The 12272-nt window shown below is 38.7% G+C and overlaps 1 protein-coding gene across 3 annotated transcripts in view; it reads left to right on the top strand.

The window, feature by feature from the left end:
* The window catches only part of FBXO16 (F-box protein 16), a 74592-nt gene that overhangs the window by 59215 nt on the left and 3105 nt on the right, over positions 1-12272 (top strand). For 2 of the 3 annotated variants that reach the window (XM_069075632.1, XM_069075631.1), the window contains one exon: positions 8955-10116. The exons of the other annotated variant lie outside the window; for it this stretch is intronic. In XM_069075632.1, coding sequence (XP_068931733.1) covers positions 8955-9041 — 87 coding nt within the window. In that variant the 3' untranslated portion in view covers positions 9042-10116. Of the gene's footprint in view, positions 1-8954; positions 10117-12272 lie in introns of those variants that run through there. 3 annotated transcript variants of the gene reach the window in all.

The following is a 12272-nucleotide window of genomic DNA, read 5'->3' as shown; positions in this document are numbered from 1 at the left end:
GCTACATGTTGACTTATAAAACCATTGGAGTGGTTTTGTATATGTATATGTATGTGTACATGTATATACATGTGTACGTGTATGTAATGTAATGCCATGCCAAGGAAAGGCAACTTCCCAAGGTTCAAAATACCAGCATAGGTGCTCTCCATTTTATTCAGTGACCAACCAAGAACAGAGAAGATCAAAACATGACATCATTCAAAATACAGCATTTACTAAGTGTGATTAAATAATCTCCAAGTACTACCCCACCCCAGGACCTTCCAATCATTCAATCAATTACAAAGTCCCTGTTCTAAATACTATTCCACCCCTAGGCTGTACCTTCATTTAGTCCACCACAAAGCCCCTCTTCTCAAATGGAGATTAGTTTCCAATCTAAGTAAAGTACATTCATTTGTTCAACCATAGAACACAAAAAGGTCAAAAGTTCCCCACCCCTGGATCACAATTGAATCTACCCCAGAGTTACATCAAGTTTAAGCACAGCACTTAATACCCAAATGGAGGTCTTTTCTTCATCTTGACAGGAGGCAAGTTCTCAGCAATCTTAGTTCCTGGGGAGACCAGGCTTAAAGGCCACAAGATACATTGCCAGTCCCTTCATTAATTCATCCTCTGTCTGTAGAACAGTCCTAGAACCCCTGAAAACATTAGCAAAACCCTCTCCCAGGATTTCTGTAAACATACAACAAGAAAATCCTTCTTCAGGGCTTCTGAACCAACAGAAAGGTTCCCAGACCCCTGCAACAACAGCACTGTCCTTCACCAGTGGACAGTATTCACTCTGTCTGCAGGACAGTCTCAGGATCTCTTAGCCAGCAGCCAGGTTCCAGGACTTCTTCAACAAAAGGACTGTCTTTCACCAGTGGACAAATCTGGCAAAACAACATCAAAACAGACAGACAAAGTACCAGCAAAACAGCCATGTCTCCTCAGTCCTTGGCAGCTCAGGGGGCAGGTCTCAAAAGTCCAGGGCAATTCAAAGTGGCACTCAGCAATTCTCTCAGTCTCTCTCTCTGCCTGCACGAGGTGCTGCTTCCAAAAAGTTCTTCTGCCTCTCTCTTGTCTCTCCAAATCTACCTCACCAGCTTCTCCCAGTTCAGGACTTTCTTTTCACATCAACAAGTCCATCCCACAGGTGGGATTAACAAGCTCTGGGTTTTAACACAATCAATTTGAAAACCAAGCCAATACAGGGGAATCTTTAATTGCCATTACTATCACAGTGTATATATGTATATACATATGTAATTTATATATAATATATACTATATGTAGCATATATCATTTCTGTATCTATAGATAGATTAGATAGATAGATAGATAGATAGATAGATAGATAGATAGATAGATAGTTTTAATCTGGTTTGGGCCCACTTGGTAATTTTGCAGGCTACATACCTCCCTGATAAGTTTGACATTTCTGATTCTAGTCCAACACTTTTCATTTTATAGATAAGAAAACTGAGGCCCCAAAAATGAAGGCAATAAAGGAAAGGAACAAGCATTTAAGTGCCTACTGTGTACCATTTATTAAGTACCTACTATGTGCTAAACACTTTACAAATATCATTTCATTTGATCCTCACAGTTTCCACACCTGTAAAATGGGAATAATAATGAAGCAGAATAGTATAGTACACCGGATTTTGAGTCAGGAAAACCTGGGTTCAGATTCTATCTCATACACTTATTAGCTGTGTGATCTTAGGAAAATTATTCAAACTCTGGCCTTTGGTTTCCTGAGTCTATAAAATGGGAAGGTTGGACTAGCTGACCTCCAAGGGCCCTTTTTGAAACTATGAAAGCAATTATTATAATCCTTCAAAATAACTATAGAACTTTAAAAACTATTCTACTTAAAAATTTATTTTCCAAGCAAACTTTACATTCCATAGATTCTAAAGAATTTATACTACACTTACAAAGCAATGAGTTTGGCCCTGTGGGAACTCATTTAAAGCCTTGAGATGGTTTACCTGCCATTGGCCTGAGGTGATCAACCCTGCCAGTATTCAAAACTGTCAGTTTTGCTTTGTTTTTGTTTTGACAAAATTTGCTGCCTGAGAGAGTGAAACTTGTCTGTTCTTTTATACTCTAATATAACACAACTTCCCTCTACAGAAAGCCTTCCCCAACCCCTTTTAACTGCACTACTTTCCTTCTTTTTATTTTTATTTTTTTATTTTTGCCTTTTGGAGGGCAATTGGGGTTAAGTAACTTGCCCAAGGTTACATGGCTAGTTTTTTTTATGTGGGCATTAAGTGTCTGAGGCTGGAACTGAACTTGGGTCCTCCTCACTCCAGGGCTGGTGCTTTACTCACTGCGCCACCTAGCCACCCCCTACTTTCCTTCTTTTAATTATTTCCTATTTATTCTGTATGTAATTTGCTTTGTATATGTTGATTACATGTTGTCTCCTCCATTAGATTGTAATCTCCTTGAGGGCAGGTACTATCTTTTGCATATTTTTGTATCTCCAGCCCTTAGCACATTGCCTGGCACATAGTAAGTGCTTAATAAATGTTTATTGAATGAATGAACCTAGGGTGGGATCTTTAGAAATTTCCTGTGGTTCATATAACACTGTCCCAACAATATCATTTTGCAATCAAGTTGAGAGATACAGCATCAGAGTATAGTTGACTGAAAGCTAGCCACCTCTGACACATGCTGGCTTTGTGACCCTGGGCAAGTCCTTTCAACCTCTTGAGGCCTTGGGCAGTTCTCTAAGACAACAGAGCACAGAACAGTTACTAATCTGCATTACTCACCAAGAATTCCCAACAGCATTCAATTCACAGGCCCAGACAGAAAAAAATTTATAATCAGATACAATCATAAATCAATTGTTAATGACTCCTTTCACCATTCCCATCCAAAACATTCCTCTCTTGGCCACCACTCCCCACAAATTTTGTTGTTTCCTATTACAATTACAATTGCAATACAATGCAGGGATGTCAGGCTTGCTGGTTTTTGTACTCTCCTACTTAAACCAGTGCCTGGCACCAAGTAGGGCCTAGTAAATGTTTCTTCATTCATTCACGATAAAATTGTTTGGTTATTGCCTGTTGTAATGTTTTGTCTAAAGTTACAAAGACCACTTAACAAGCCAGAGAAGCATGGGCATGCCTGTATGTTGAAATTTCCCTGGATTCTCTTCAGCGCCTTCACTTATCTCTCTCTTTTATTTTTTCTAAGTTCTGTTTTCAAATAAAGTCCTGTTCTTTAAAGAACACCCACAAGATAAGGCAGATATGGGATAATTTTCTATTGACATTTTGTTTTTATATGATCTTGACTTCTAAATATCTCTATTCTCCCACCTATACCAAATGAACCATCCTTTGTAATAAAAAAATATTTAAAAGAAAGAAAAGGAAAGAAAATAAATTCAACAAAATCAACCAAGTCTGACAGTATATTCAGTATTTCAGACTTGTAACTCTCCTCCCCCCCAACTGCAAAGAAGAGAGAGCAGTGCATTTTTTCATCTCATCTTTGGGGACAAGTTTAGTCATAAGAGTTATGCAGCAATTGTTCAGTTTGGGGTTTCTTGTTTTTCCTATTTATACTGTCATGGTCATTGGATATAGTGTGTTCCTGGTTCTGTTTATTTCATTTGGTGTCACTTCATAGAAATCATCCCATGCTTCTCTGAATTCTCTGTATTCCTTGTTTCTTATGATATAATATTATTACATTACATTCATGTACCATGATTTTTTTTAACCATTCCCCAATTAGAATGTGGGCTCCTTGAGGGCAGGGACTATCTTTTGCCTCTTTTTGTATCCTTAGTGCTTAGCACAGTACCTGATATATAGTAAGTGCTTAATAAATGTTGATTGATTGATTGACTATCTCCTCCTCCTTCTTTTCTCTTTGCCTTTTCATTTGTCTCCTCCTCTTCCCTCTTTATCTCTGTTCTCTTTCTCTTTATCTTCCCCTTTCCTTCTCCTTTCCCCCCCTCTTTCACCCTTTCTTTTCTCTTTACCTTTTCTGCTGTGTAATTTCTACTTGAAAAATGCTTGTACTGATACTGCTGCATAACACAAACTGCATAGTCTGTCTCCCTGCTTCATATGCATAACCTTCAGCCTCTACATCCTTGTTATTCAATGACTAATAATAGGGTCATCTATTTTACTATAGATAAACCTCTAGACAAAAAAAGGGTTGTTGTGATAGGTGAACTTTGTCCTGCACTCAAAACTGTGTGAATGTTACTACTTAGAGAATGCAGTACAACATTTGTTATTGTTGATATAATTTAATTTTCCATACTAGAAGAGGGAAAGGCTAAGAACCCCAGAGGCACAATGATCTCTCCCTGAACCCCACTACTTAAATTCTTGCTTCTCATTTCTCTCCAGAAGAGACTGTTGTACCTGCTATATCATGTCCATTTTTGGACACAAAATAAATCACCCTGACATTTCAAACTCAAGTAGATCTAGTCCTGTTTCTATTTAGACTAATATTTTGACAGTTACTGAGTAACTGTATCTTTTCATTTAAGGGCTTGACACAAAATATTGGACATAAATTGTGCCTTTGGATATATGCATTTCTTTTTTTTCCTTTTTTTTTTTTAAGCAATTGGGGTTAAGTAACTTGCTCAAGGTTACACGGCCAGTTATTTCTGGGTGTGGTGTTAAGTATCTGAGCCCGGATTTGATCCCCAGGTCATCCCGACACTGGGGCTGGTGCTCTTACTCGCTGAGCCACCTGGCCGCCCCTGATATATGCATTTCTTATCATCATCATAGTGTAAATGTTTCACATGCCTTTGAAAGGAATAATTGGAAGAAGAGTGAGGACCAGATCTTCTTTGTATCACACACAACCCCTTTTTATATAGTTGGAATTTGGTAAATATTTGTAGAATCAATGAATCTAGATAAATCTGAGCCTGAACTGAAAAGAAGTATCTTTATAAAATCACAAGAAAATCACTTAGAATTGAGAAAGCTGTGGGGTAGAATGGTGGAGCTTCTCTGGCTCTCTGTTTCCTCATCTGTAAAAAGGGGGTGAAAAGATTTGTCCTACCTTTCTTACAGATTTGTAAGGGAAGTACTTAATGAACTGTGTAAGTGCTATAAAAATACAAGGTATTAATGGGATTTTTGTCTGCTAGGTTTAGAAACCACCCCAGATTTTTGAACTTTCATTTAGGGACAAGACCTATTTTTGTTGAACTATTCAAAAAATGTCCTCAGTGGACTGACAAGATGATTTCTGCTTTTTCTTCTTATATTACATCTCTCTGGTGTGTGTTTTTGATTAAAAGGTCCCAGGCCAAAGGGCTCACATCTTGAACCTTGTACTGCACTTGGCCCCACTTTTATGCCAGCAGTTAATGTTTATTGTTGTTAGTATTATATCATTAAACACGTGTGATACCATTTTATTGTTTTATTGTGCCTTGGTCACTGAAGCTGTTGGTTGTTTTCTGAAAATAAGTATTTCAGTACTTCCTTGGTGGCCCCAAATTATTAGTACCAAGTACTAAGAATAAGCTGGATTGGTCAGGTTTTTGTTTTGGGGTTTTTTCACATTCTAGGTATTTTGAATTGCTAGCCCAAAACCATTGCTACCATCTTGTACCAGGTTTGCAGATCACTCATCTCCCAACCCATTCTTTCTACTAGATCTCAGCCTTCTTTTCTCTGCTCAGTAATTCAATCACTGTCTATTACCTATTAAATCATATATAATCATATGCTTTTACTGACCTATTTTGAAAATTTTATATATATATTCATACATATATAGTTTTTATATATATGTATATATTGTAATTTTATCTTAGAACAGTAATGATGACAATGATGATGATAGTGTCAATTACATAATGCCTACTGTGTGCCAAGTGCTATACTAAGCTTTTTACAAATATCATCTCATTTGATTCCCACAACAACCCTGGAAAGTAGATGCTATTATTATCTCATTTTACAGTTGAGGAAACTGAGGCAGACAGGTAACTTGCCTGGGGTCACACAGCTAGTAAGTATCTGAGACAGGATTTGGATTCTGGTCTTCCTGTGCTTCATTAGAAAATAAGACAAATTTATGTAAGTCCATCAATATTCATAGCTTTTCAATTGCCTCAGTCCTTTAGAGGTCCTGCTCTGAAATAACCACAATAGCCCACCATTCGTTCTTTTATTATGCACTTAATATGTGCAAAGAGCATTGTGCTAGGTTGTGAAAAAGAGTAAAAGTTTAGTTAAGACAGTCCCTAAATTCTAAGAATTTAGAGTTTGGTAGGTATGACAAATGCAGATCACTATAATACAGAAAATTACATGATAAATGCATGTATGAAGTTTGAGTGAGACCAGGGAATTCTGAGTAAAGGTGAACTTTGATTTAAGCTTCAAAGGATGATTAGGAAAAGAGAGGAGTACATCTTGTATAGGGAACAGTGTGAGCAAAGGGACAGAGGTGGATGAATTTGTACTGTGTTTGGGGGAAAATGGTAGCCCAGTTGGCTGGACCAGAGTATATGCAATGCAGCAATAATGAGGTAAGGTTATGTTGCCAGATTGAGGAAGGCATAAAATTCCATGGAAGGAATTTACACTTGATTGTGGAGCTAAGAAGAACATGACTAAACCCATGCATAATAAAAATTATTCTGGCAGTGGTATAAAGCATGGATTGGAAGAAGGGTTGCCTCAGGGGAGGGGGTACAGAGAGAGAGGAGAGAGAAAGACCTTTTAGGAAGCTATTGCAATAGCCCAAGCAGTTGAATAAGGGCCCAGGTTGGAAAAGTGGGCATAGAAAGATGGGGGAAAGGAGAAAAATACTAGAGTTGGAATTAAAAAGATCTTGTTAACTGATTGGATATGAAAGGTATCAGAGATAAAAGAGTCAAAGGTAACTGTAGGATTTTGAATATAGGAGGCAAGGTGAGTGGTGCTACCACAGGTAGAAGAGGTCCATTCAGGAGGACCAGGTTTAAGGAGAAAGATTATAAACTCAGGTTGGGATACTTTGAATATCAGGGGATGGTGGGACAGTCAGATGGCAGTGTTCTGTAGATAAATGGAGATAGAGATATGGAATTTCGAAGAGAAGCCAGGACTAGAGATTAAGGTTGCCAAGAAAGAGTGAGTAAAGAGAGAAAAGATGAGAACCAAGGACAGATTTCTGGAAAACACACAATAAGTAGTTGGGAAGAGGACAAAGAACCAACCAACAAAGGAGAAAAGGAAGGTGAAGTCAGGTAGGAGAATACCAGAAAAGAGAATCCAGTAAGAGAGGGTAGTTAGCTTGGAAAGGTTGCAAGAAAGATGAAGACTGAGGAAAGACCACTGGATTTTGTAATCAGTAGGTCGCCGATGACCGATGATATCTCAGTGAAGTATGTTATATATTCTAAGTGTAAATTATAGGGATATAATTTGGGGGTGATGGGAGGAAGGAAAGGAACAGTTGCTGTAGAGAATGAGATTAGGGAGTCAATAATAATGGTAGAGGAGGCTTATTGAACAGCAGTGAGGACCAAGCTAAGGGTACATAAATTGAGAGTGGGGAAAAATCAACTTAATTTCATGACTTTTTTCCCCCAGAAACATATAGCCGTCTTGGAATAGGATCAGAGAAAGAGGGCAGTGGGTCTTAACTAGCGATGATCATTGATTTTGGCAAATGGCAAAGAGCATGTGTTTAGGGAAGAGGGAGCAGGATTTTAAGGTAGTAATTAAGAAAACAGTAAAGTGGTCAACTGTGGGATCATGGCTAGATATAGATTCAGTAGACAGGCCACACTTGAAGACCACTAGGTCTTCTATTGAATTCAAACTTCACAGAACAAATCCCCTTAATAAAAGGATTTGTTCTGTAAAACTTGAACTCAGTCAAAAGAACACACCCAAGGACCTAGAAGGCCACATGTGACCTCCAGGCCACAGGTTCCCTACCCCTGGATAGTCCATAGTGACCCATTTATGAAACTTTTCTTTAAAAGATGGAGATGTAGCATGGTATATTGAATATATAGCATGAATATGGTATATTGAACTTGTTTGTATGATCTGGATTCCATTTTCCCCTCTGACATATTGGTTGTGTGGCCCTGGTCAAGTTAGTTAATGTCTCAGTATTCTAAGCAGCTTTCTAAGATAATGAATCATGGAGAGGATACTGACTTGCATTGGTGAAAGGAGTTGTCTCACCTGGGAATTCACTATATGAACAAAATCAAAGTTCCAATTCACATCCTTTATCCTTAAAAGGATAAATAACCATATTGTTTTACAAGATTGATGGTTTTATTGGCAAGGCTGCTTCCTCCACCAGACCATCTAGCAACACTTCCAGCTCTCAGTAGACAGTCATCATGATTTGCAATGGCATCCTCCCCAAATTCATTACCTGATAACCAACCTTCTGGTAAGAACCTCTATAAGACAGTCATTGGGTAATAGACACACAGCTTACCACTAAGTCCATATTTAAAGTTTCAGCTTGGTAGGTAGGATCTGTCAGAGAGTGGAACTTGCTGCACTAGTCTTCACTAAGAGAGATCAATTTGGGGCCATAATTATGACTTTAGTTGGGATATGAATATATTACTATGAATAATTAGAGGTTATAAACCCTACTATAACCTATCTTTGAGAATTAATTACTAGAACTTTCTATAAATTTGTTGTGTTTTTTTATTGAGTCCAATCATGAGGAGTAGGTAATATTACTTTCACATCATGGACCCTTGTCCATTGGATTAGGAATTTTATTTTCTCCCTGGTTGGCTGCATGGCTGTCAGCCTGTGCTGCTCAGAAAATTAAAAGAGTAACAGCCACTCTACTCTGAGAGAAAGTGCTGCTATGACTGAGGTGTTTAGGTAATTGTTAGCGAATTCTTGTCTCAGAGTCATTTAGGTTTTTTTATTCATTCAACAAGTATGATTTTATCTTCATTCTTGCAGAAAAGAGAAAAAATGAATTTCTTCCAAGAACCACCAGGAACACAGAGGAATCTTTCCATCTGTCCCTCTTGCCTCAGTCTGATGTGAAAAACAAAACACTTAAAATGTGGGGAGTGTGTTTAGTCATATTTTTTCCAGTCAATTACTCTTGCTGGCTCTGGCTCTACCTGGGGACTCTCCCTTTCTCAGAACAAACCCAGCTTTGCTAGCATTTAGATAACACATCCTCCTCCTCCTCCTCCTCATTAACATCAACAAACATTCATTAAGTCCTGCTCCTTTCCAACTTAGTAAAACTTGCCAGAGCTTACATTCCCATGAGAGTCTTAAAGAACCCACAGTCATCTCTGGACCTCTCGGTAAGATCTGCCATAAAGGTTGGCCTCATAATCTGCATGGAAAAAATCACGTGGACAAAGATTGCACATGATCTAGACTTTGACATGCTTGTATCTTGGACAGGCATTACAGACAGAGGGTGAGCTGAGCCTGGAAGGGACTGGAAGGAGAAGAGGCTGGAGCACATTGGGAAACTGAGTAATGCTCTCAACAATCCCAAGATGCTCTCTGCCACCAAAGGCAACTTTTAACATATTCTGGTGATTCTCTATAGCTGCAAATCCCAGAACATGACAATCTAAAAAGAACCAGTACTTCAGGTGACCTAAAGAGGTGTGAGAGTATTCAAGAAAAGCAATAGTGAGATTTGGATGACAAGAAAAGGAAATGAATCCCACCTCTCACACATATAACTATATGTCCATGGACAATTCAAAACTCATTAGCCTCATCTGTCAAGTGGGAATAATAACACCTGAGGCACCTATTTCACCAGGTGGCTATGACTATAAAATGGAATAATGTACAGGAAACACTTTGCAAACCTTAAGTGCTACATAAACTTCTGTGACTGTTGTTGTTATGCATCGAAAATGAAGAATAGCAGATGGATAGCCCAAGTATTATTGCACTTGTACCAGAGGAAGGCCTCGGCTACACCGAACAAATCTTCTATGGAGAATTTTTGTAAGGACACAGATGAGAATTGCCCAAGATGAGATGGCATGGATGGGTTGCTATCTGCATCAGTGGGAAGAGTTACTCATATCAGTGAGATCTTGTATCTGTGAATATATCAAGAAATAAACTTAATTTGAACTGGTGTGACTTGTTAATGTTGCACGAATCCCCATGAATTGAATGTGCTTGCATCTTTGGGGAGAGTTGTGTCAGGGGGTTTCTTCTTAGATCAGTCATTCTAAGTCAGGGGCCACTTTAGGAGTGAACTTTTAAGTGTCCATAGCCCTCTGTCCATCTCTCCTCACTTCTGCTCTGCTCTTCCTCTCTTCCCCTCTCCATTCTTTTATTCCTTTTTGTGGTCAGATACCAACATAGCCCATCTAATGCCACTAATGGGCAAAGAAGGCAATGTTGAGTGAGATAAGGTGATAGGGGCAATTAGTTAGTTCCCTAGGAATGGTGGTTATAGGTAAAAGATCAACTGAAACATTATAGCAGGAACTTGTGACATTACAATGGGGTTTGGTTATAATATTTTAATAATGTTATTACAGAATCCTTTGGTCAGGACCACCTTATATTTGGGATGCCTGTATGACAGAGATTATGGGCTTTAAATCAAACATCAACTATGATACTTGACTTCTAGACATTATAGAGAAAATGTATAATGTGTGGATTAATGAAGTTGGTACATCCTCCTTCCCTGTAGATCTTTAAGAATAAAATAGATGGTCATTTTAGTGTGAAGTACAGAGTATTAGTAAGTGTACTGGAATAAGGGTCAGAAGATGTGAGTTCTTACCCCTTTGTGACTTTGGTCAAATCGTTTAACTTGTTTTAGCTTGAGTTTCCATATCTGGAAAATAGGGCTGGCATTATTAGGCCCCCATTTGCCTCATAGTATTTAAGAGTAAGATGAGAATTCAGGGGACATCAGAGCTGCAGAATTAGTGTGGTACAATGGACAGGGCACTAGTTTTGAACTCAGAGGACATGGATTCAAATCCTTCCTGTCACTTAATACCGATGTGACCTTGGACAAGTCACTTAAATTCTCAGGGGGTGTTTGTTTCCCTGTAAAATGAAGGGGCTATACCACATGACCTTTTAGGTTCCTTTCAATTCTGAATCTATGATCCTATAAACCCATAGCTATAAAAAAAAATCCTAGGACATCCTTAAAAGCTAGCCATCCATCCTTTGTTGGATGAAGGATCATATACTCCCTCCTGGGGCAAACCATCCTACTTTTAGGAAAGACTTAATCAGAACAACAACTAGCAATTGTGGTACCGTTGGCAAACTTCACAAAATATGCCTGGAGAAGGCAGCAGGAAATATGGCCTCCAATCAACCTTTTAAGACAAATTTCATGGAAGGTGGGAAGAGACACGAGGACATCAGAGCCCATGGATAGAAACTGCTGCTGAGGAAGGTTTTTCCCTGGTTAGGGGTGATGGGACAAGGGCAGTCCTGGAAGGGGAAGGAGCATATACCTGGTAGTTACTGTTTTAACTATTCCTGCTAAGTAGACACTAAACCCATTTGTTTCTCCTCTGCTAAAGAAGTATGAGCATTGGGGCAGCTAGATGGTGCAGTGAATAGAGCACTGGCCCTGGGATCAGGAGAACCAGAATTCAAATTCTACCTCAGATAGTTAACACTTACTAGCCATGTGGTCTTGGGCAAGTTACTTAACCCCAATTGCCCTGCCTTCCCCCCTCCAAAAAGCAAAAAAAAAAAAAAAAAAAAGAAAGAGGTATGAGAGCTGTCAAGTCAAACAAACAAACATTTATTAAGCATCTCTTACATAACAAGCACTTGTAATAGGCTTGGGACCTACAAAGACAAAAATAAAACAGTTCTTACCTTCTAGTGGGATACAATATGTATGTGTGTGTATATGTATATATACATATACATACGTATATTCAGAATAAATATGAAATAAATACAAAGGCTAGGGAGGGAGGATATTAGGGACAAGGGGTTCAGGAGGGGCTTCACATAGAAGGTAGAATGTGAGCTGAGTCTTGAAGGAAGTTAAGAGATTTTGTGAAATAAATGGAAAAAGGGGAGTACATTACAAACATCAAGGACAGCAGATAAAAAAGACAGAAACAGGAGATGTAGTATGTAAGGAATATTCAGAAGGCCTGGTAAATTTTGGTATCCTAGGGCAAAACTCTGGCTGCCCCACCCTAGTGAATTCTACAGCCCTAATTGTTAGGTAGTTTTTCCTTACCTCAAGCAGAATTTAGCCTGCTACTTCTAATCATTGCTCTGTTTCTGCCT

Source organism: Petaurus breviceps, unplaced genomic scaffold, assembly GCF_028583685.1.
Source record: "Petaurus breviceps papuanus isolate PSGF00001 unplaced genomic scaffold, PetGlider_PUasm1.0 90919, whole genome shotgun sequence".
Lineage (NCBI taxonomy): Eukaryota > Metazoa > Chordata > Mammalia > Diprotodontia > Petauridae > Petaurus > Petaurus breviceps.
The sequence above is the reverse complement of the archived record's forward strand: the minus strand, read 5'-3'. Positions and strand labels throughout refer to the sequence as shown.